At 64.3% G+C, this 24,182-nt stretch overlaps 2 protein-coding genes across 4 annotated transcripts in view; one reads left to right on the forward strand and one right to left on the reverse strand.

Moving 5' to 3' along the window:
* Positions 1-289: 289 nt before the first annotated feature.
* On the forward strand, positions 290-10,887 carry MAFF (MAF bZIP transcription factor F). 2 transcript variants are annotated; one of them, XM_084880053.1, is made up of 3 exons: positions 290-515; positions 8,623-8,688; positions 9,154-10,887. In XM_084880053.1, exons 2-3 carry the CDS (start codon positions 8,653-8,655, stop codon positions 9,628-9,630), a joined length of 513 nt encoding a protein of 170 aa, XP_084736179.1. In that variant the 5' UTR covers positions 290-515; positions 8,623-8,652; the 3' UTR covers positions 9,631-10,887. The 2 variants fall into 2 exon arrangements, with proteins under 2 accessions (XP_084736179.1, XP_084736180.1); XM_084880054.1 differs by lacking the exon at positions 290-515 and adding an exon at positions 900-1,028.
* A 1,318-nt stretch (positions 10,888-12,205) lies between these two features.
* The window catches only part of TMEM184B (transmembrane protein 184B), a 49,067-nt gene continuing 37,090 nt past the window's right edge, over positions 12,206-24,182 (reverse strand). Inside the window, exons 4-10 of one of the 2 annotated variants that reach the window (XM_084880026.1) lie at positions 22,662-22,752; positions 22,145-22,220; positions 18,892-18,983; positions 17,877-18,046; positions 17,004-17,198; positions 15,283-15,303; positions 12,206-14,461 (exon numbers count right to left, since the gene is read on the reverse strand). In XM_084880026.1, coding sequence (XP_084736152.1) covers positions 14,226-14,461; positions 15,283-15,303; positions 17,004-17,198; positions 17,877-18,046; positions 18,892-18,983; positions 22,145-22,220; positions 22,662-22,752 — 881 coding nt within the window. In that variant the 3' untranslated portion in view covers positions 12,206-14,225. The remainder of the gene's footprint in view (positions 14,462-15,282; positions 15,304-17,003; positions 17,199-17,876; positions 18,047-18,891; positions 18,984-22,144; positions 22,221-22,661; positions 22,753-24,182) is intronic. The other variant, XM_084880025.1, reaches the window with a different exon arrangement.

Below are 24,182 nucleotides of genomic sequence, written 5' to 3' on the forward strand. Positions count from 1 at the left end.
ATGAGCCAAATGACACCTTCACTCGCGAGGCGTCACGTGAACGCACGCAGCCCAACAGGAACTGAGAAGCCCCGGGCGGGCCGCCGTGTGGGCGGGGCCCGAGGGGGCGGGGCGGGGCCCGAGGGGCGGGGCAGGGCGGGGCCGGCGGCCAGGAGGCCGCTCAGGGGGCCGGAGGGGGTGGGGCCGGGGGCGGGGCCGGCGGGGCGGGGCCGGCGGCCAGAGGCCGCTCAGGGGGCCGAGCGGGGCGGCGGGGGTGACGTCACCGCGTGACTGGGTTTTTATGAATGAAAGGAATCCTGTGAGTGAGTAATTCCGGGAAGCGCTCCCTACAACTCCGCGCGGCCTCCCGCGCCGCCCGCCCCACAACAAAACTCGGCGCGTCGTCGCTCCCGGAGCCAGGAGCCGGGCTCGGAGCCGGAGAGGAGGCGGACCGGGGAGACGGACCGGGGAGCGGGCTCGGACGGCAGCGAGACCCGCGCGTGCCAGGGGCGCCAGGAGGAGCGGCCCGAGGACGGGTGAGGAGCGCGGGTCCGGGCGGGAGCGGGGGCGCGGGCTCCGAGGCAGCAGGGCTCCCGCACCCGAGCTCGCGCCTGGGCGGGGCGCCGGGGCCAGCGCTGCCTGTGCTGTGTCCCCCGCCGGTCAGTTGCCGGGGGGGGGGGGGGGTAGCGATCCAGGGACCGATCGGGGCCGAAGCGAGCTTGGCCGGGCGCTGGGGGGCTGGGGGCCGGGGGCGCCGGCCGGGAGGCGGGGAGGCCCGGCAGGAAGGGCTGGGGGGGCGGCTGGCGTCAGCGTCTCCCAGGAGGGCGGGGGGGCCGTGTGCACGTACGTGACTCGGTGAGAACATTCCCTGGCCGGGCGCCCGCGGCCGGGCGTGCGCGGTTTGTTTACGTCCGCGGGCGCGCGGCGGCGAGTGCGTGTGTCCCGCCGGGGTGCCCAGCCGCGGAGTGCCCAGCCGCGGGGCGCCCGCGCCGGGAGAGGGCGGTGCGGAGACCACCCGGCGGGCAGGACCCTGGGCCTGCGGACCGGCCGTGCGTACCTGGGAGGAGGGTGCTCGGCGAGGGAATGCGGAATAGGGACCCGAACTGGGGAAGCGGCCCCACTGGTCACACGGCGTCCGGGGATTCTCGCCCCGCTGTCCCCGCTCCACCAGCCGGCGACCCCGCTCTCCCCGGAGTTTCCCAGGCCCGGGGCCACGTGACCTCGGTGTTTGCCCCCCTCCCCGAGCTGGCGGCTGCAGCCCCGGGGCGGGGGCGGGGCACAGTATAAAGACCCCGCCGGCAGGGCTGGGGGGAGAGGAGGGGGCCACCCCCTGGGGGGCTGGCACTGCTCAGGTCCTTACCCCGGGTTTTCCTGCCACTTGGGGCAGGCAGACCCTCAGCCTCTCCTTCGTCCCCAGCCAGCCCTTCAGCCTGGGGTGGAGGGGGGAGTGGGAGGGTCAGGACACCCCGAGCAAAGTGGGAGCTGGCACGGGATCCAGGCTTCTGTGTGCTGGGACTCCCGCTGGCCCGGGTTTCGGAGCTGGTGCTGCTGGGTCTGGCAGGGTGAGACCGGAGGAAGGGGTGGGGCTGGTTTCTGTCCTGCTGCTGGTTTCAGTTACATGTGGGACTAGTCAGACATACCTGTGGATGGCCGGACCTGAGGAGCTAGTTGAGGGCCCGGGCCAGCTGGTGTGCCCGGAGTCCTCCCCCGGGGGCACGATCAGCAGGTGGGGCAGGTGGCCTTGGTGGTGAAGGGCTGATGTGTGAGGGTGAGGGGCCCAAGCCAGCCCTGAGCCCCTTTATCAGCCCTGGGAAGCTCCCCTTCGCCCAGTAAGTAGCCTGAAGGACAGGCTGGGGCTAGGGAGTCCTTGGTCCTATCCTGCCCTCCGTTTTTCCCACCCGTGGCACTACTGAACCATGGGGGAGGGGGTCAACTGAGCTTGGGGGGTGAGGCACCAGCTGATCTTTGAATCTGTGAGCCCTGGTGAGCCCTGCGACCGCTGTGGGCAGCCTCAGTGTCCCCGCCTGCAGCACCCAGGGCGGGAAGGGGTGAAATGGGAGGAATGGCAGTCTCCACATGGAGCCTGTTTCCCAGGGAAACTGGGGGAGAGAGAGCGGAGCCTGCGGCCCCGGCCAAGGCCTGGCACGTCCAGGAATGTGTGGGGTTCCGTGAGGCCCATCCTCAGAGCGGGCGGGAACATCCTGAGCAGGTTGGGGGGCCGGGGACGAGGAGAGGCGGCTGGCTGCTCTGTCCCCCGTGCAAAGGCTTACCCTTCCCTGGCTCCCCCTGGGTCTTCCCGAGGGCCGGGGACCCCACAGGCCGCCCACGGCCCTGCGCCTCCCTCAGTCCCCCTGCTTTCGGCTCTGAGCCTGTCCTGGGCCAGAGGCTGGGGTGGGACTGTGCCCGAACCAGACCCCGAGCCGCCCTCCGCGAGCTCAGGAGCTTACAGTTGACTAGAGGAGCCGTGGTTAAAGGGAGAGCCGACAAAGTAAATACAGAGCCGCGGGGGAGCTGGCTGTGAGGGGGAAGTCTGTGGTTTGCAGTCTAAGCAGCTAGTACGAAGGCATGCAGGCCGCTGTGCGCCTCGCAGATACCGTGTCTCTTACTGCAGGTCAAGCAAGCACCAGCACCCTCTTCCCAACAGGCCCAGGTGACGATCAGCATTTTTTTTTTTTTTTTAGCAACGAAGAATTTTCTAATTACGATAGGTACATGTTTTCTCAGGTATAACGCTATGGCACACTTCACAGACGGCCGGATAGCGTAAGCGTCAGTTGTGTGCACTAGGAAACCAAAAGCCTCCTGCTTAATTGCAGCGCTTGCTTTATGGCTGTGGTCGGGAACCCGACCCACAACATCTCCAAGGAGTGCCAGGGACAGGGCTCCGGCGTGCCCGGGGCAATCACGGAGGGCTCCCCTGAGAAGGTGGCCAGGGACCCAGGTGGTCAGATGGGGTGAGTGATGACTGTCTGTGGAGCCTTTGAGGGCCTTCAGAGCCTGGCAGAGTGGCTGCTTTTTGTGTTGGCCGATCGAAGGAAGGGGCACTGGGTCCAGGGGATCCTCGGAGGTAGTGAGTGGGAAAGGGACACGGTGGAGGCCTGACGGCCAGCTCTGGGCAAGGAGGGAGGCTGGCATGGCAGGGTTTTGACGGGAGCCAGCCAAACACAGGCTTGTAGGCTTTCTCCATGACGATCCTCCTGACGGCCTTCGGGAGAAGGTGGTGGGGGGTCGGAGGTGGAGACCAGAAGCCAGTGAGGGGGCGGCTGTGGTCATGGAAAGACCAGAAGCCAGTGAGGGGGCGGCTATGGTCACGGTTCAGCTGAAAGAGGAAGTGGTCTCTGCGCAGAGGGATGGTCCAGTCTCCGGGTTTGTGTTCTCATTCCCCTGCCTCCAGGAAGCCTTCCCTGATTTCCTTTCTCTTCCTCTGGGACCTCCACTCTGGCAGTGGTGGTCCTGTCGCTCTATCCCGGGCCCGGATCGGACACGCCAGACTCCGAGACTGCCAGGTGGAGGTCTGACGTGCTGGGACACTGAGGCCCCGAGAGGGCACGGCAGGGAGTGTGCGTGGGTGGCACAGCGGGAACTGGGTGCCCGGCTCCTGCTTTCCTGAGGGGCTGGGTCCTCCCGGCTCCACTCCCCCTGCCAGCAGGGAGGCGGCTCCACCAGGGCCGCTGCCAAGGCCCCAGGAAAACACATTTTTTCCCTCTGGCCTCACAGAGGAAGCGGAGTGGCTCCGCAGCCAGAGGAGCCCGTGCCAGGGGGCAGGCCGTCTGCAGGATGTCCCAGAGCGGAGAGGGGAAGGGGGGGCAGGGGGTGTGGGAGGCCATGGCTGCAGACTGGGCAGGGCAGCTGTCAGTCCCCCAGGAGGAAATTCGTTCTCCGTGCCTCAGAGAATTGCAGGAACCTGCAGCGCCTGGCACGAAGGATGCTCTCTGGCCTCTGGGGGAAAAGGGGGGGGGGGCATTGAAGAAGGAGCCCTGAGCTCGGGGGTCAGGACTCCTGGGTTCCAGCCCACCACTGCCACCGAACAGCTGCTCGGCGGTCTGTGACAGAACGAGGGGGTGCACCAGCCCCTGGCTGAGGCCCGTGTGGCTGAGCGGCCGGCGGAGGGCCAGGCCCCATGGCACAGCGCAGCGGCCCGGCCGGGGCTGGCAGCCTGAGTTATCAGAAAGTTCCCCCTTCTTGTGACTCTGAGTGCCCGCTCTGCTGAGCTGGGGACATTCCTGGGCAAACATGAGAGCCTCAGCTGACACCAGGATGTGGGTGAGGGGGCCGAGGCCAGAACACGAGAGGGAGGGAAGGCGAGGACAGGTTTGGAGCCTCGGGGCCCGCAGGGACTCAGCACCCCAGCCAGCCCGCGGGCGGGGCTCCGGCACACAGAACGGGACCGGCCAGCAGCTCCCCTCCCCGGCCTCCGGGAGGCTGTGCTGAGGGGGCCCGGAGGCTGTGTCCACGCTCAGGGGAAGCAGGGCTGTGGGCGATGCGGTGTCTGTGTGGGGAGTGGAGGGAGGGAGGATGGAGAGAGAAGCGGACCGTTTGCCACTTCTGCTCTTGTCTGAGCCACTTGTGTGTCTCACACGAACGCCGTTATAATCGTCCCCATTTCACAAGGGGGGGGTCTCGGCGCAGGGAGGGAGAGGGACTTGTCTGAGGGACCAGTCCCCAAGGCTCTGCATCAGCCCCGACACCCAGTGCTCAGCACCCAGCACCCAGCACCCAGCAGGCTCGGTGAACCCGTGCAGTGGGGGAGACTTGCCCTCTCCCCCGGGTCTCTCTGTAGAGCCCGGGCTGCGGCATCACCGAGCCCCCACAGCCAGCACAGCGGCCTGACTGTCTGCTGTCTGTCCGTCTGCACACGGCCAGGCCATCAGAGCAGCGGCCCGTGGGGGCTGGGGAGCCACCTCCTCTCCACAGAGTGGGGGGCGGAGCGGTGCCCGGTGAGGCCATCGTGGGGGGAGGCACGTGGCTCGGCGTGGCCTCCGTCCTGGGCCCCACCCTTTAGCTGTGTGACCTCGGACTGCTCTCCTGACCTCTCTGGCCATCACCTCACAGGGCTGTTGGGAGGGTCGGGGTGATGAGGGTGTGAAAGGGACCAGGATTCAGTGTTCAGAATCCTCCTGATTTGGGGGGCAGCAGCCACTCACCTGCTGTGTGGCTTCTTCTCTGGGCCTCCCCCCCCTTGGGCAGAGTGAGGGGGGGCCTTTTCTGTGTGACCCGGCCAGCGGTTAGCGGGGAGACGCTGTGGAGGCGAGGGCCAGTGACTGCTGCAGGCCTGACCCCTCCTGGCCGGCCTCGGCCATTCCCATAACCCCCCACACGCGCACTGACCTGCCCTCGGCTCCACCAAGACTGGGCGCAGGCGCTGTGCTTCCAGATGGGGACGTGGAGACCAGAGAGGTGGGGCAGCTTGCACAGGTCACACAGCCTGGAGAAGGAGATAGGACTCAACCCGGAGCTTGGCTTTCCATCCAGAGCCCCTTTCCTGTTCCCCATGCCGACCTGGGCCAAGCGTGGTGAGGACAGGGCCCCTCCCGCGCCCGCCCCTCCTCCCGGCCTCTGTGACAGGCGCTGCCATGCAGAAGCCGGGAGGCGGGGGAAAAGGAGGAAGAAGTGGGGCCGGGGCCAGGTTTTTCTCTCAGTGGCACTCACCTGGGCTTGGGCTTGGCCCTGACAAGCCAGATGGCGGACGGTGTCAGAGACTGCCCCCATCCACACCCCGTGGGGGCCTGCCCCCTGCCTGGCCCCGCGCTGGCGACATCAGCACCCAGACCACCTCGGCCTGGGTCCTGCCCGTGGAGCGCCCTGTCTGGTGGGCAGACGGGGAAACAGACCATTACACCGAAGGGAGAGTGCTGGGTGGTCAGTGCCCAACAAGCCCTAGCAGTCAGGGAGGGCTTCCCGGAGGAGGAGGCATCTACACCAGCGGCTGCCAGATAGGTACGGTGGCACAGGGTGAGGGCGGCACAGGGGCCAGAGGGAGTGGAAAGGTCCACGTGGCTGGAATGCAGGACGCAGGTGGGCTGCGGTGGAGAGGGAGCCCGGGAGCCGGGCGGGTGGGCCTGGCCCCGGCCCCGGGGTGGTAGGGAGCCGTGCGAGTCCGCGTGTGGGTGGCGCCAGGTCAGTCACAGGTGAGAGGACGTGCTGTGTGTGGGACCGGGGCTCCCCAGGTGTGTGTTGGGGCGGGTGGGCTTTTCACTGGCCTGTGTTTTGGTGGGGTCTGTGGCAGGGTAGGGTCCTGACTGGGGCTCTCTGGGCCTCAGTTTCCCCCAGCTGTCCCACAAGGAGCTCAGGTTGCTCCTGGAGACCCTCCTTGCCCGAGGGCCCGGGTGGCTGCCTGTCGGGGGCTCTCGCAGGGCCGACTTCCCTTTCCTGCCCCACGCGCTTCCCCTGGCGTCAGGTCCCTGGCTGTGTGGGCCGCGAGGGGCCGGGGATTTCTGAGAACCCTGGGCTGTCCCCACCTCGGCCTGAGTCACGCTGAGGACGCAGCTTCTGCTCTGGGCCAGGCACCGGGGACACAGAGTGGGCGAGACACGGTCTGTGCCGTCCTGAGCTGGCATCCCAGCGGGGAGGCAGGCTCTGAACAAACAGGTGAGATCCATGCGCAATAATGACTCATAGAAGAGCTGTGGAGAGACAGGAGGCGGGGAAGGGAGACAGGGAGTGCGTGCGTGTGTGCGTGTGCGTGCGTGCGTGTGTGTGTGTGTGTGCGCGCGCGTGTGTGTGCGTGTGTGTGTGCGTGTGCGTGCGTGTGTGTGCGTGTGTGTGTGTCTGGGACTGGGAATTCTAGGTCGAGTGAGAACACGAGGTTTGAAGAGCGACCTGCAGGAGTGAGGAAGGCCGCTCTGTGGCTCTTTAGGGGAAGAGGAGGGAGGCCGGGCGGATGGACCAGCCCGTGCACGGGCCCCGGGGCGGTGCGTGCGGGCGGGGTAAGGAGGCGGGTGCAGAGGGAGGCAAGGGGAGCGGAGCAGGAGCTAACGGCAGAGGGGCGTTTGCTGAGCCCCCCCATCCCCCTCCCCCCCCCGCCCCGCCCCGCCCCGTACGTGGTGCCTTGTGAGCCACTGGGATGCTTTTGGCTGTAACTGGAGTGAGATGGGGACCGTGGGAGAGAGGAGTAACATGATCTGACTTAATGCACAGCCACTGGGAGACACCGAGGCGCAGGGAGGCTAACTGATGTGCCGGAGCCCCACGGCCAGTAAGTCGGACTCCCTCCGAAAGGCCATGTGTGTCTCCTGCCGAAGTCCGTGCGCTCGCTTCTCCCCAGCATCTCTGAGGCGCCCGGGCTGCAGAACGGGTCAGACGCGGCCCCACACCGCTCAGGGAGCCAAGGTCTGGACCGGCCTTCACCCCTGCTGCACTCTGTCAGACGGGGGGTCATAGTGAGACCTGGTCTCAGATCTCCACCCCCCTCCTTTGCTCCTCACCGTCCCCTTCGCCTGGGGATTACCGGCTGAGAAAACAGCGGAGACTGATGGGGAGAAGGGCAGGGTGGCCGGGCACAGAGGACTCTCTTCAAAGGGAAGTTGGGGAGACCATCCCTTTCCCCGCCCACAGCAATGGCATTGGCCCGCCGAGTGTGAAATGTCATTGACTAGTACACGTGTTCTGTGCACTTTTCTGTACGTAGTTTGTACTTTAATGAAATTATATGTTTATTGGTTTCAGAGAGGAAGGGAGCAGGAGAGAGAAACATCAATGATGAGAAAGAATCATTGATTGGCTGCCTCCTGCACACCCCACACTGGGGATGGAGCCCACAGCCCGGCATGTGCCCCGACCAGGAATCGAACCGTGACCTTCTGGTTCATAGGTGGACGCTCAACCACTGAGCCGCACTGGCCGGGCAGTGAAAATGCTTTAATAAGACAAAAGGCGTGTGTCTGGGCTCCATGTGGGAGGATTGCTGGGGAAGAGGGAGCATTTGCTTGGTGCAGATTTACCGAGGACTGACCATGAGCCCGGCACTGACAGGCCCATGGAGGCAGCGGTGGGACAGGCAAGGCCTTGACCCTGTAGACTCACAGTTCGGTGGAGGAGAGGTGGGAGGGAGAGAGACAAACCATAAACAAGTCATCAAACAAAATAGTTGCACAACAGCCTGGCCGGCCGGGGCGTGGCTCAGGGTTGAGCATCCGCCCAAGACCCAAGAGGCTGTTGGTCCCATTCCCAGTCAGGGCACTATGATCCCCAGTAGGGGGCATGCCAAAGGCAGCCAGTCGACTGTTCTCTCTCATTGATGTCTGTCTGTCTGTCTGTCTCTCTCCTCCTCCTCTCTGAAATCAATAATAATAAAAAATAATAATAATTGCAAACAGGTGACTGTTATGAGGGTTGGTGAATGGGTTTTATGATATGACACAATGGGGTGTTTTAGCCAGATAGTTAGACCTCTTTGAAGAGGTGGCACCGAGCAAAGACATACCTGCTGAAGGGATGCCACGAGGCAGTAAAGGGACGGGAGTGGCACGTGCAAAGGCCCTGGGGCTGATGTGAGCCATTCGAAGAGGCCGCAGTGGCTGGGCCGCTGGGAGGGAAGAAAGTGGTATGAGATGAGTCCAAGCCACAGGGGCCTTGAGTGGCAAGGAGTGAGTCAGGATTGTGAGTGAGAGGGAGAAAGTGACCTTGGCCTCCTCTCTCCCCTAGGTCTCAGCCCAGAGGGTACCTTCTGCAAACATGTCTGTGGATCCCTTATCCAGCAAAGCCCTGAAGGTGAGGAGCCGGCCCCTGTGGTCCCAGCCCTTCCCTCCCTCCCTGCCCAGCTGAGCTGCCCAGCCCGCTTCCCCTTCAGGCCCTCGAATCCCCCAAGCAGTTCCACGGACAGGAGGCATCATGGGCACTGGCTGGAGACCAGGAGGCCTGGGCTCGGCCAGCGAGGCTGTGTCCCCGGGGCAGGCCACTTCCCTCTCCGGACCGGCTTCCCCAGCGGACAATGCCCGCTGGGCTGTGGGGCGGGAGGTGCTTTCCCGGGTTTCTTACGGGTTCCTGCCTCTCTGCGGGGTCTTAGAACAAGTCCAGCATCTCCGTGCCTGCGGCGGTGGAGGGGGAGCCATCCCCAGCACCCGATGCATGCTGGGCCCAGGGTTTCGGCCCCTAAGGCAAGGACGCGACCCTGGGCCTCAGTTTCCCCATATGTCCCTCTTCTCTTCCCCCCCTTCCCCCGCGCGCTGCCCGCAGATCAAGCGCGAGCTGAGCGAGAACACGCCGCACCTGTCGGACGAGGCGCTGATGGGGCTGTCGGTGCGCGAGCTGAACCGACACCTGCGGGGGCTGTCGGCCGAGGAGGTGGCGCGGCTCAAGCAGCGGCGGCGCACGCTCAAGAACCGCGGCTACGCCGCCAGCTGCCGCGTGAAGCGCGTGTGCCAGAAGGAGGAGCTGCAGAAGCAGAAGTCCGAGCTGGAGCGCGAGGTGGACAAGCTGGCGCGCGAGAACGCCGCCATGCGCCTGGAGCTGGACGCGCTGCGCGGCAAGTGCGAGGCGCTGCAGGGCTTCGCGCGCTCCGTGGCCGCCTCCCGCGGGCCCGCGGCGCTCGTGGCGCCCGCCAGCGTCATCACCATCGTCAAGTCGGCCCGGAGCCCGGCCCCCGGCCCCGCCCCGGCCCCCGGCCCCGCCCCCACCCCGGGCCCCGCGCCCGCGCCCGCGCCCTGCTCCTAGTGCCCGCTGCGCCCCCATCACCACCGCGCCCCGTTCCCCAACCACTCCCCTCCGGCCCTGCTCCTTCCCCAAGTGCCTCAGCGCCACCTGTCCCAGGTGCCATTTCTCTGCAGCCACCAGCCCTGCGGCCAACACAGGGCTCTCCCCGGAGCCTGCCTTCCTGTGCAGCCCAGAGACTGGGGCCTAAGCCCCGGGAAGGGGCAGCTTTGGTGAGAGAGGGGGCAGGTGGGTCAAGGTCTCCCTTGGCCGAAAGCTCCGCCTCCCTGGGCTGGGAGGAGGGATACAGAGCGGATTAGACTAGAGAAGAAGCGAATCAGACTGGAGAAGAGTCGTGGAGGACTGGAGGGCCTCCCTTGGGGAAACTGCTCAGATTGTGCCCGTGGCCCCTGCCCGGCCTGGGCAGCGTTAGGTTTGGCCCTGTATGTCTTGCAGGGCTGCCTGGCTGGGGAGCGGGTGCTCCCCGCTCTGCTTTGGGGCTGGGGTAGTTGCCTGCCCCGTTAGCAGGCAGATGGGAACCGGCCTCCCCCCATGGGCCACCTGAGCTTGTGGGTGAGCTGAAACCTGCAGCCAGGTCCTCCTCCTGCCGTCCTGAGACCCCAGCATGGCCAGGGGCAGTGGACAGGGACTGGGAAGGGGAGGCAGGGCCGCCGTGGCCTGGGAGACTGTGAGACACGGGAAGAGAAGTAGAAGGAGAGAGAAGGGGATGTAGATGGAAGAGAGGGAAGGGGCTGGCTAGCCAATTAACAAAGGGAGGGAGGAGGCAGGTGGGGAGATAAGATGACAGGTCCTGCCATCTTGCAGCCTGGGGTGAGGGGTCCTCAAAAGGGACAGTCCCACCTCTTCCCCTGAGACTGTCCCCCCGCCCCGGGGTGGAGGCTGGCCACAGCCATGGATTGTTCTGAAAGCCCTCGCCCTCCCTCCCTCCTCACACACTGTACACAGCCGCCCCCCGCTGTTATTTATTGCACGAATCTAAGTTATTCTCTCCAGCCGGAGCCCTAGCGCCCTCTCCCTGGGAGAAGTGGCGTGTGGCCCTGAGCTGGACTTTATATTTTATATCTGCAAATAAATCACATTTTATCTTATATTTAGGGAAAGCCGGATGGCAACAACCAAAAAAAAAAAAAAAATGTTTTTAAAAAAATTGCCCCGGCCTCCAGAATTTATTTATTTTCTGACTTACAGTAAGCGAGTTATCCGCCTTCTGTATTTTGTAGACTTTCTGAATAAAGTCAAGTTCTCTTTTTCCACAGTGAAGCGCGTGTCCTGAGCTATGGTTTGTTTGTTGTTGTTGTTGTTGTTTTTTTGGGGGAGGGGCGTTCTGAGGGGCCCAGGAAGGAGTTCTGCTCTCCGGACCCTCTGCTGGGTGGGAGGGCTAACTCCAGTTTGCAGGTGAAAGAGAAGCACCATCCTGCTCTGCGCGCACTGGGGGTGGGCTGGGGGTGGGACCCAGATGGGTGATGCCAAAACGTCCTTCCTTCTGGGCGCCCCAGCCAAGGGTCCTCCGTGGGGAAGGCAGAGCCAGGAGCACAGTGACATGTCGGGCTAAGCTTCCCGGGCATCCCTTTAGCAAAAAAACAGCCCTCTCCGAGAGGAAAATTCCGATGGAAGCCATCTCTCCAGCACTTTCACGTCCAGGGCTGACCGTCTACAGCCAAGTAGAAAATACTTTCCTCATGTTCCGGAAGGCACGGGGTGGGGCGGGAGGGCGGGGGGGGGGGTGGGGGGGGGTGCTTCCTCAGCCCCAGCCTGCAGGCCTACCGCGCAGCCGCGTCCCATCCTGGGGCCCGGGACAGGGTGCAGTGCGTCAGGGAAGTCAGGGCTTGAATCCAGATGTGCTTTCCTGGCTCTGTGACCTCTAGTGACTTATGTGGCTTCTTGCAGCCTCGGTTTACCCGTCTGTGCCAGGAAGGTGCTCTGAGGGCACAGGTGACGCGCGCCGGGAGCGGAGTGGATGTTGACAGGGGTGCGTGTGCTTCGCCGTGAGGATCTGAGTGGCTGCCGCGGGTGTGGAGGTGGCGGGGCTGGGAGAAGGCCTGGACGTGGAAGCCGGGGAAAGGCCAAACCACAGAGGTTGGCTTGATCCACAGGCCTCCCTCCTCTTCCTCCTCAGGTTGGGGCCCTGGACCCTGGATGCTCACCCGACGCTGCGATGCTGCGTTCAGGCCTCAGGAAAAGGCAGCCGGAAGCTGCAGGAGGGCCAAGCAGAGGCTGGGAATTTCCCTACCCCCACGGCATTCCTGAGGGCCCGAGTCAGCAGCCAGCACACACACACACACACACACACACACACGCACACACACGCACCAGGCCCGGGAGCGTGCGGAGGTGGCTGCAGGAAGGTGCCCTACCCAGCAGGCCCTGCTCCAGGCCTGGCGCCAGGGGGAGGCCCCCAGGGCCCCACAGCGGAGGCTGGATTCAGGGGGGCAGTGTTAGCCTCTGACAATGTGCCGCCCCCCATCACCTTCACGTTCACACCGAAGGTCAGGGTTTCCTGGCATCCCTGCTCCCCACCACGAAGCCCACCCCAGCACGGGCGTGGGAAGAGGAAGGAAAAACTCACCCGCAGGCAGAGCAGGTTTCAGTACAATCTATATTATCTCATATATATATATTTCTTCCTCACTTTATTTGCTCACTTCTGTCACGCGTTTAAAATGTCACAGAGACCAAAATAGAGCGACTTTCTGGTGGAGCTCACGGCAGTCATACACGAGATATAAAACTAGGGGGCTCTGTCTTCTCATACATCATACAATTAAGTTTTCAAGTATTTCTTATGTACAAAGAGCTACTCTATTGGGAGGAAAAAAAGTTTAAAAAAAGACAAGGTGGGTTACGAATCCCAGGAAGTAGGTGGTGTGGTCAGGCCGTTCCCAGCCCCTCTGCTCTGGGCCTGGCTCCCGCCGGGAGCTGCAGAGCAGACGGGCAGGAAGCAGCCGCACACTTTGGCCTGGAAGGAGGATCAGAGGAGCACAGGGAAGGGCAATGGTGGGAGCGAGGGGGAATGGGGGGGGGGTGCGCGCAGAGGGTGTCTCAGGCAGCCGGCACCGGCCTGCCTTCCCAGGCAGCTTGGGGCTGGCTGGCCAAGCCCACCAGACAGGGACCTGAGAGCTGGCCTCCAGTACCCCTCCCCTCACGCAGGCCTGGCCCCGCCCTGCCAGGAGGGCTGCTTGGTCACAGTGCCAAGTGCTCAGGAAGATGACGGGGATGGAACCCACCCGAGCCCGGGCACAGCCCTCCCAGGAGGGGCCACGGGGAAAGGTTCCACCGTGAAGTCTGAAGCCGCAGGCAGGCCTTCTCCCTGCCCTTCCCGCTTCTCCGCTGCCGCCGCCCAAACTCCGCTCTCGGGATGGACGCGCTGCCTGTCCAGACAAGCCGTGTCCATCAGCCTCTTCCCGGCGGCGCCGAGGTGAGCCCAGGCTGCAGAGGGCTCTGGCCCCGGTGTGTGGGTGTGGAGGCGGGAAGGGGAGGGCCTGGTGTCCTGGCCACTCGAGGCCGGTCCGAGGGCGCCCGGCCAGCACTGCAGGGGCCTGAGGCCAGCAGCTCAGCGGGAGCCCCAGGGAGGCCGGGACAGACCGAGGCGGGGAAGGGGCGTTCATTGTGACTAAGGCACAGAAGAGACGGGCTGGGCCAGGTGAGCAGGGCGCCAGGCCTGTGGGCTTGGGGCCGGGGCCCTGCTGCAGGCCCAGCCCTTGGTCCTCCCTCCCACAGAACCGTGTCCTCCGGAAGCTGGTCTGAGGTGTGGAGACTCAGACTGTCCCTGAAATGGGAGGAGAAGCCCAGCAATGACGGGGACCGGAGAGGCCTGACTGCTCAGCCGGGAAGGAAGGTGGGAGCCCTGACCCTCTGAGCAGCCAGGCAGGGAGGGCTCTGCCCAAATGCTCCCAACAGACCCAGGAGAGGGCAGTGCGGCTGCCCTGTCCTCTGCAGGCCAGGAGGACGGGGCGTGCGAAAGAGGAGCAGCCGGAGGACACCCGGGGGACGCAGGGGCCTCACCTGAGGCCACACGCACAGAAGAGGGGCCCGAAGGCACCTGAGCGCCTTCCTAGCGGGACCTGTGGCTCCTGGCGTCTGGCTGAGCTTGCAGCAGGCCAGGCAGGCCGGGTCAGGGCTCCACAGACGGCTTCCTCTCCTCCCCCCCATCTCCGCCCAGCAGAGCTAATGCCGTGCGAGGCGGAGGGAGCGGGGGCAGAGCTGAGGGCACGGTGTTTGGGGAGGAGCTGAGTCTCTCGGGGACGGCAATGAGCTGGGGACAGAGCTGAGAAGCTGTGGCCACTGTCCACGCCACAAGCATCAGGGCCTGGGGCCTGGCTGGTCCCACCACGCCGCCCCGCAGCGCGAGCCGCCGGGCACGGAGTCGCTCGGTGTCCCTGCTCCTCGCCGGGGCCGGCGTGGCGTGTGGAAATGTTCCTGAAGGCTCGGTGAGCCTGGCTGTTCTCTGGGCGGACAACGAGGCTGTCCTCGGGAAGCGACGTGTGAGTGCTCTGGGCCAATAAATTAAAGGCGATGCCCAAGGGGGCAGCCTGCGCCGGGCCGGGAGGGGGGCCGGAGGGCGCACCTGCCCTGGCCGAGGGCCACCCTCCCCGCAGCGCTTAGAACTCGTCGTCCGAGCTGAGCAGGAGCGTCTTCTCGGTGTCGCGGGCGCCGCCGAGGCTGGCGCGCAAGGGGCCGTGGGCGCCGTGCCGGGCCGGCCCGGGCTCCAGCGTGGCCTGCTGCGTGTACTGCTGGTAGGCCGGCGAGAAGTTGTGGATGGCGTCCTGCACGATGTCGTGCGGGTTCATGGTCTCCTTGAGGCTGCTGGAGATGCTCTTCATGGGCGCGCAGCGGCCTGCGGGCGGAGGAGGGTGAGGCTGGGCGGAGGAGGCGTGGGGCTCGGCCCCAGGTTGTCATCCAACCGCCTCCGATCCTGGAACCCACCCCCAAGGCTATCCACCCAACCACCCCTCCTGGGGCAGAGGGTGCAGGCAAAGACACGGCCCCCTGGCGGGCAGAGCGGAGAGCACCCTGAGGGGGAGGTAGGCAGCCCTGGGGCTGAGGCCAGCAGGTGGGTGGGCCGGCCAGAGACCACCCGATGCCGCAATGAGCCCAGGATGCCCCAGGAGGCACGCCAAGCCGCCCGAGTGGAGGCGGGAGTGCTGGGACGGGGCTCACTGCTGGCCCTGCCCCTCTCCGGAGGCAGTGGACCAGGGACCCGTTTCATCGGGGCAGCTGTAGGGCTGGACCTGGCCGTGAGGAGCAGACATCTCCAGCTCACCCGAGAGGGCGGGAGCCACTGCCAATAAGCTCATCTTACTCCCTCTCCGATGAGTCACCCAGGCCAGGCACACTCTGAGAGGTGAGGGAGAGCTCAGCTCGCAGCCAGGTCTCCAGACTCACACACGCCTGCCCTTTCTGCCTGCACACCTCCGCCATGGACATACGAAATGGCCCTGGTTTCCCAGGAGTGGGTGCTGTGCCCCAGAACCACACAGGGCACATGCCAGACGACAGGCCGAACAGAGCGGGCTCGACAGAGGGCGGCCCTTGGCAGAGTGCTCTGGGCACTGCCTTCAGGTGCCTGTGGTGACAGAACCAGGCAGAGAGGCGTGCCGGTGACAGTGACCAGGACTGACATGCAGGACAGACATGCAGACAGAGAGCAGAACCTACCGTAAGGACCATACGTTGGCACTGCCCATGGCCAAACCCGGGACAAAAGCAGGGCGGGCAGGGAAGGGGGGAGAAGCAGGAGAAATAGAGAAGACAAGAGACAGCTGAGTGAACACCACGGCCCACCACCGAGGCCAGGGCACACCACGCCCCCTGCGGCCCACCCCTGGCCCTCTGGCCCCCCGGCAGCCCCAGCTTCCCCTCGGGCCTGGCACACTGACCACCGGAAGAGGGCCCTCCTGTGGCACTCCCCTCTGAGGGCGGACAAACAGCGGACACCAGAATGGCGGGCCGAGTTCACCTCGCCCCAAAGTCAGGGCCCCCCCCCCCACTTCTCCAGCTGAGGCTGGAACTGCTAAGCCTGTGCCTTGTGCACACAAACCTCTCCCCACTTCACAGACAGGAAAGAGGCTGGGGCGAGGGTTCTTGTGCAGCTCCCACGACAGAGCCAGCTCTGCACCCGCGCCAGCCTGGAGAGCTGAGGGGCCGGGCACCGTGGCTGGCGGGCACCGTGGCTGGCGGGCACCATGGCTGGCGGGCACCGTGGCTGGCGGGCACACGGCCGGCCAGGACCACGCGGAGGGGCAATGGCAGCAGCAGCTTCCCCTGGCGGCAGGGCCCGCGCACAGCCGCGCGGCTGCGGGTGGGTGTGTCGGGAAGACAGCCCAGGCCTCCAGCGGAAATGGTCCTTAAACCGAGCCCCTCCCAGGCTCTGGGCACAAAGGGGCTCTCCCAGGGACAGGGTCTGTCAGGCCCAGGCCAGGGGCATCGCCCTCAGCACTGGAAGCTGACCCTCCAATGGGCCTTGGTGGGAAGCAGTGGCCACCAGGGCAGTGCTGAGTGGGCAGCACAGTGGCTGGCACTGACAGGGTGCGGTCAGACGCGGAGAAAGCACCCCCAGCCCAGCCAGCGTGTTGGGGAAACGCGGCCGGGCCCACCAGTCACGAGGCCTGCAGTACGGTCAGCAGCTGCGCAGGCCCCCGAGGCCTCCCACCAGGGAAAGAACATGGCAGGAAGGGGTGGGCGTCGAGGAGCCGGCCACAGGCCAGGCGGTCCTCTGTACTCTCCCAGGACGTGGCTGCCCGGCCCGGGTGGGCATCAGTGCTGCGCCTGGGAGGTGGGCTTCCGCTTCCAGCCACGTGGGAGGGGCGGGGCAGCAGCCGAGCCCAGGCAGAGGCCTCCCTTCCAGGCCCGCCCACTCCTCCCATCACCCAAGCAGCCAACTCCTCTTCCTGCTCCCCCTGGGCATCCTCCAGGCCCGCTGGCAGCAGAGGCACCCAGGCCGGGAGCTCTGCCAGGCCGAGCCACATCAGTTACTCCGGAGCCTCTGAGGTGGCCCAGCACGGAACTCTGTCTGGTTCTGCTCTGGCCCAGGAAGGTCAGCAAGTGTAAAAGAAAGCTGTTCAGAGCTACTGCCACCCACGTCTGCTTCTGAGAGGTAATCAGGTAAAAAAAAAAAAACACAAAAAAAACAGAACACTTAAGAGCAGAGGATTCTGGGACAAATGGAGAACGGCTCATGTCGGGAACCCTGAGGGACTGCTTTTCTAGAATCTCCGTCCTGACCATCCCACAGAGGTACTGCGCCTGCCAACTTCATCTCCGTACTCCAGGCCGGCTGCCAGAGACAGGGGGCCTCGCTCCCGGGGCCTCCCTCACGTGACCAGGACGCCTGGCCCCTCCGGCCTGCAGGACGCCGCGGGGGGAGGGCTGGCTCTCACCTTGCGCGTCCAGCCTCTTGTCGGCGTAGACCTTGTAGGTGAAGGCGTGCCGCAGGGCCAGCGCCGCGAAGAACATCTCCACGCAGATGATGAAGTCCTGGTAGCCGGCGGCCACGGTGCCCTCGCCCACCGACACGCGGGCCGAGTGGATCTTGGGGATGGCCCCGCACTTCTCCAGGATGGCCAGCAGCAGGCCTGGGGGGCAAGAGGGTGTCAGACCGCCTCCCAGGCCCTCCTCCTCCGTGCAGCCCCCAATGCCCGGCGGCAGAAGCAGGGGCCCTGGTCGCTCCTGTGAGGCAGTGTTGCCAACACAGGCTGAGGCCCCTTGGGAACCCCACACCCCCTGACCCTTTCCAGCCACTAACACTGAGATGTCACAGATTATGTGGGGTCCCCGTGTCCCCCATCCATGAAGCAGCCCCACTAAAGCTCTGCCCTGGCTCCTAGGGCCCCTGAGGGACCAGTCTTCTGCCCGAGTGGGCACCCAGTGGACGGAGGCCCCTTTGAGCTCCAGCTGGGATCCCCAAGGACAACCCCGGGGCCTGGGCCCCAGGGGTCCGGGGGTGGCAGGCAGGAGGAAGGGGTGCGGGGTGGCAGCAGGAGGAAGGGGTGCTGGGGTGGCAGCAGGAGGAAGGGGAATGGGGGTGGCAGGCAGGAGGAAGGGGTGCGGGGGTGGCAGCAGGAGGAAGGGGTATGGGGGTGGCAGCAGGAGGAAGGGGAATGGGGGTGGCAGGCAGGAGGAAGGGGTCCGGAGGTGGCAGGCAGGAGGAAGGGGTGCGGGGGTGGCAGGCAGGAGGAAGGGGTATGGGGTGGCAGCAGGAGGAAGGAATGAGGTTCAGGGGACAGCCCCTCGTGGGGCGGGGCGGAGCTCACCCTGCCAGAAGGAGAGGAAGATGACGGACTTGACCATGAAGAACTTGAGGACGGGGCTGTAGGGGCTGAGCAGCTCCCGGGTGGCGAAGTAGAAGAGGAAGAGGGCGTAGAGGGCCAGGCTCACCGAGACGTTGTAGATGATGGTCACGTACAGGTAGCCGCTGGCCACGCTGCAGAAAAGGGAGCGTTCTGGCTTGGACAGACCCCCCGAGGGACAAGGAGCCCCCCTCCCTGGGCCTGCCGACGCCGATCCCCACGGCTCTGGCCGGGCTCCCCAAGCAGCGCTCCCCGAGCCACGGTGATCCAAGGGGCCAGGACGTGAGGCCGGGCCCCTGCCTCACGCAGGGGTGTCCCCCACCTGCCCGCAGCTCTGCTGGGGGACACGCCCCGGGCGTGGAAGCCAGGCTGGCCTGGGTGAGGGCTCAGCCTGACGGTCAGATGGCGGTGTCAGCGTGACGGGAGCTCAGCCCTGCTCTTTCCAAGTTGAGCAAGTTACATCCCACTGAGCCTCCGTTTGCCCCCCTGCCCTGCGGGCTGCTGGGCACCGTCCAGCTGAGCCTCCGTTTGCCCACCTGGCCTGCGGGCTGCTGGGCACCGTCCAGGCGGTGCTGCCGAGCGCACGCCAGCACACGGCCACCCGGTCACTTCCCTCACGCCCAGTGAGGGGCTGTGGGCAGCCCGCCATCCGAGGCTTTCTACACGAGGACTCAAGGCCGGCCTCCCGGGCTCCAGCCCCGCCGCCTGCCTGGATGGTCACTGTCCCTTCTGCCCCAGGTGCCCCCACCCCCTATGCCAAGGGGATGGACGCGGAGGGCTCCTGTGCCAGAGGCAGGCCTCGTGGGCGCGGAGGCGGGAGGAAGGCTAGGAACGTGCGTGGCCTCCATTCAGAGAGGTCCTGAGGGCGTGGTGTGGCCGGTCTGTGGCCGCCTCCTTCCCTGGCCAGGCACTGCCTCTGGGCAGGGACATCTACCCTGGCATCAACTCCCCCCACGCCCCTGCGGGGCCCGCTGCTTACTCAAAGTCGCCGTCCTGGTACTTGCCAAAGGCCTGGAGGATCACGGTGCTGACGGCCATGAGCGGCTTCACCACGCAGAACTGCAGGGTAGCCTGCGGGGGAGACGCCCAGGGTCAGGATGGGGACAGACTCCGGAACAACAGCTCCTCTGGCCGGGAGGCCTGTGGATGCTAGGCCTGGGGGAGCCCAGGGTCCTCCCCGAGGGGACTGCTGTCCGGAGAATGCAGCGTGAGGGAGAGCAGCTGGGTGAGAAGACGGATGTGGAGGAGGGGTGTGGATGGATGGTGGAATGGAGGAGAGGGGACAGGAGATGTCCCTGGAGCAGGGGCAGCAGGAATGGGAGACAAGGGACAGGCAGAGGGGACAACTCACACCGAGGCCAGAGGCAGCGTGGATAGGCATGGCCTCGTGCTGGGCGGGCGGCAGCAGCAGCGAGGTGGCCAGGGGAGTGGGTGGGGGAGAGCAAAGCCGGGGCCTGCTCCGGGGACTGGCCACATGGGAGCAGGGTTGTGCCATGGTTTCCTCTCGTGCCCCTCGCCCGCCCCCGGGGTCTGGCTCCCTGCCCCTTGCTCTGGGCCTGGGCCCAGGGTTTGTTTTGAACCGGTGCTGCTGGGGACGGAGATGACTTAACAGGAGCACAAAACAGGCAGCCACCCAAAGCCAAGGTCTGGTTTTGACATCTGAGTTTGAATGCGGCCTCGCCAACTACCAGCGACAGACGCTCGAGCGGGCGCCACCGAGCCTCTGGCGGGTGGACGTAAGCAGCCGTCGTCACAGGGCGAGCCCCTGCCCCGGCGAGGCCCCGGCGGACGAGGGGCACCCACAGTGCCCGTGTGTCACTAGACTCGCCTCTCTCTCAAAGTCAAATAAATCTAAACGGGGCCTTCTGTGGAGGCGGGAGCAGCTGAGAAGGCTAAGCTGGTGTGGCTCCAGATGGGCAGGACCCCAGAGGGGAGAGCATGGCCTGCTGAACCCAAAGTTGTGGGAACCGGTGGCCAGAGCTGTGGGGTGCCACCAGGAGGGAGAGTGTGTGACGGGGCTAGAGGGGTGATACTGTCACACCCCCCACAGAACCTCCCCCCCTGGAGGAGGCGGGACTGCACCGACAGCCCAGAGAGGCAGCCCTCGCATGGAGTGAGCCAGCGAGGGAGGGAGCGTTAAGAGTCAGGCCATCGGCTGGTGGGCCCCGGTCAGCCACCCGATGCCCACGTCCCTGTGGAGCCTGACACAGAGAGGGAACTGAGGCACAGGGACCCTGAAGTGCAGCGAGGACAGCAGGAGGTGGTGCCCTGGGACAAAGCTGCCACCCCGGGGGGGGGGGGGGGGGGGGGGGATTTGTTCTCTCCCCTTTTCCTACCTCTCCCTGCCACCTCCAGGAACAACGGTGGATATTCGGGAACACCCAGCCCACAGGCCTGGGGGTAATTTATAACAAGGCGGCTTGGAGCTAGTGATCTGGGACCAAAACTTTGTACACAATATAATCATCAAAGAGGGCATGAGTCACCGCCCAGGCGCCCAGCCCTGGGTAAACAATGGCCCTGCGAGCCCCACCCTGAGCCCGGGACAGTTTAACTCTTTCCCTGCAGGTCCCTGGGGGAGAGTGTGAGTTGAACAACAGCCTCAGGAAGGAAGACCTGGAAGCCGACCTGGAAACCCAGGTCCAGGCAGGCGCTTGGGGGGGGGGGGGGGGGGTGCCTGGCCCTACCCAGGAAAGCCAGCTCCAGCGGGCAGTGCCCCGCTGTGGGCTCACCTCCCCTAGGTTACTCTGGCGATGCCGGAGGGGCTGAAAGGCCTTGGAGGCAGAGGAGACTGAGCTGAGGTCCTGCTGCTGGGCATGACACCTGACCCTCCCTCCCGAACAAGAGACGGGGGCTCTGTGCCAGGTGCCAACGCCGTGCGAACACTCCGTACCCACCTCACCTGTCCTTTAAGCCATCCCTTGAGATAAGTCACATTACGCACATTTGACAGAAGGAACTAGGCTGAGAGGTTAAGTAACGACCCAAGGTCACAGTCAGAAGCTGGAAATCAAGCTCAGATGGTCAGATGCGCAGACCCATGCACTTCACCACCACATCACACTGCCCCGCCCAGCCTTCCTACGCTGGGGGGGGGGGGGGGGGGGGGGGGACCAGCAAGGAGAACGAAGCTGCTGGCAGCCAACCGGGAAATGGGGAAGGGACTGGAGACTGCACACGCCTGGTTCGTCATGTATCTTTTTTTTTTTTTCAATCCTCACTTGAGGATATTTTTTTAAATATATGTTTTGATTGCTTTTAGAGAGAGAGGAAGGGAGAGGGTTAGAGAAATAGAAACACTGAGGGAGAAACATCAATTCAGCTGCCTCCTGTACGCCACCTACTGGGGATCGAGCCCACAACCGGGGCATGTGCCCTGACCTCTTGGTTCATGGGTCGATGTTCAGCCACTGAGCCACAGCAGGGCTGGTCTTGTATCTTTAATGCAGAAGCCCTCCTGCCTTCTAGCCCCAGCTGATGAGAAGTTTTCAAACGGAGATCCCAGAATCCCCTTCACATCCTCTGATTCTCACACACACAGAGACATGGTCAAAAAGAACAAGAGTCTGCCGGGACCGGTTTGGCTCAAGTGGATAGAGCGTCGGCCTGCGGACTGAAGGATCCCAGGTTCGATTCCGGTCAAGGGCATGTACCTTGGTTGCGGGCACATCCCCAGTCGGGGGCGTGCAAGAGGCAGCTGGTCGATGTTTCTCTCTCATCGACGTTTCTAGCTCTCTATATCTCTCCCTTCCTCTCTGTAAGAAATCAATAAAATATATTAAAAAAGAAAAAGAAAAAAAAAAGAACAAGAGTTGCCCTAGCTGGTTTGGCTCAGTAGATAGAGCTGATGCCTGTGAACTGAAGGGTCCCAGGTTTGACTCCAGTCAAGGGCACATGCCCAGGTTGTGGGCTTGATGGAGTGGGGTGTGCAGGAGGCAGCTGATCAATGATTCTCTATCATCATTGATATTTCAGTCTCTCTCTCTCTCTCTCCCTTCCTCTCTGAAATCAATAAAAACATTTTAAATAAATAAGCAAATAAATAAATAAATAAAAGGAGCAAGAGCCTGAGACCACTTCGTGCCCAGGACGCCTCTCCCTCCCCTGAGCACACCTGTGAATGCAGGGGCACCCCAACTGTGTGGGGAGTGGGTGCTGGTACTTGGGGGGCTCACAGGAAATGGGGACTCCAAGGCGGAGCCAGGGCAGCCGGGCAGGAGCTGGGCACACACCTGCTTGCAGAACCGCAGGAATCCAATGGAGTACGTCTTTCCCCAGAGGCAGCAGGTGCCGTACATGCAGCTGGACCTGGAAGAGACCACGGAGGGGTGGTGAGCAGAGAGCTAGGACTCAGGGGAGGGGGGCTGGGGGCTGCCCTCCCTCACATCCAGACAAGCCAGGGCACGGGGGGGGGGGGGGCGCGGGGGGACGACAGCTTTGAGCCCAAGGCCAAGTACAGGGAGACTGCGGAGAGCATTTGGAGAAGCATCAGGGAGAGGCTGCTCCGGCCAGCCTCGGGGTGACAAACCACCTGTGAAGGCTGAATGTAAACAGTGCAGGAGGGAAACAGAAGCAGGGAAAGATGGGGAGGCAGAGGAGAGAGAGCCGGGACCCTTCCAGAAGTCCCACTGAATGGCCCTGCTGGGGGAGTCCGGGCCGCAGGCGCAGAGGGGCCGTGTGCGGCCGCCGCCAGGACAGCGGGGAGAAAGGCAGGCAGAGGCAGGCAGCGGGCTGCAGGGCTGTACTCACTCGATGGGCTTCCCCCTGATCTCTGACATGATGGCGCTTTCTCCGCCGAGGTACTCGTAGCACAGGCTCAGGAAGTTGTAGATGACCAGGGCTGTGAAGAGAGCACCCACAGTGAACCCGGTCACAGGACGGTAAGCAGACGGTAAACAGACGGCAGGAATCTGAGCAGCAACGGAGCACCCCAAGGGCCAGGAGAACCCACGCGAATACTCCATCTCACCCGGACCAGGCAGAGACAGCTCATATTGTCCAGGGATGCGTACACCCTGCTGCTCACTCTGTACAGCACGGGAGTGACTACCACCAAAGTCAGGGCTGTGTGGGGAGACGGGAGGAGGGCAGGTCAGGATGGGCACGGAGGGGACTTGGGGGAGATGGCAGTGTACCAGCTTTCTAATTCACCCTACGCTCTTCTCTACTGTGTATGGGCCACAGAGTTACAACAGTGACACCCTCTCCAGGGGCATCTCAGGAGACCCCTGAGCAAGGAGACAGCGGCACCTCCGCCCGCTCACAGCCGCATGCCCGTCTGCAGAGCTCAGGAGAGCGCGGAGAGAGGTGCGATGCCGAGCGGCTGGGTCAGCTCCCTGAGGCAGGACGCGCTGGACACCCCGCAAAGACAAAACCTGCGGGAGGACCGCGCCGCGGAGAGGTATGTGGTAAATTCTACGCTATAAATAGAGCAATGCTCCTGGTCGGAGAAGTCTGCTGGCTCAGCAGAGTGAAGGCTGTGCCAGGAGCGAGGAAGGAGAGCAAGCGTGGAAGAAAGAGTCAGTGTGGCAGAGGGCACCACGAAGGACGGGGCAGGAGGGGCAGGGGCCGAGAGCAGGGAGCAAGGAGAGGCGTCCAGCCAAAACCGGTTTGGCTCAGCGGTAGAGCATCGGTCTGCGGACTGAAAGGTCCCGGGTTCGATTCCGGTCAAGGGCATGTACATTGGTTGCGGGCACATCCCTGCTGGGGGGGTGTGCAAAACACAGCTGGTCGATGTTTCTCTCTCATGGACGTTTCTAACTCTCTCTCTCCCTTCCTCTCTGTAAAAAAATCAATAAAATATATATTTTTTTAAAAAAAAAAGAGAGGTATCCAGCAAAGCAAGGCCAGTGCAAGGGTCCAATGGGGCCAGAGAGGCCCCTTCTCCTCTGCCCAGCGGCCCCTGCAGCCCGGAGGCCTCGGGGCTCCCGGCGCAGCCCCTGGTTTGCCACTCAAGATCTCCCCACAGGTGCCGTGGTCCCTGCCCGCCCCTCACCCTTCCTTCCCGGCAGCACTGGGAGCCCCTTGCCCTCAGCAGTTATTGCTTTTGCACTGGCTGTTCCCCTGCCTGGGGTGCCCCTCCCTCCGCACTCCCATCAGACGAGTCCTGGCCACCCTAGGCCAGTGCTGTCACCAGGGCCCCGCGGACGTGCAGACGCTGTGCAGACCTCAGCACGAAAGCCTGGCACAGCAGCCAGAGGCGAACGTGGCCTTCAGTTTGGAGAGGAAGGTATTTGGGTGTTTTCTGCCACTCACAGCTGCTCTAACCTA

The sequence above is a fragment of the Pipistrellus hanaki genome (genome assembly GCF_964339955.1).
Source record: "Pipistrellus hanaki genome assembly, chromosome: 3".
NCBI classification, from domain to species: Eukaryota; Metazoa; Chordata; class Mammalia; order Chiroptera; family Vespertilionidae; genus Pipistrellus; species Pipistrellus hanaki.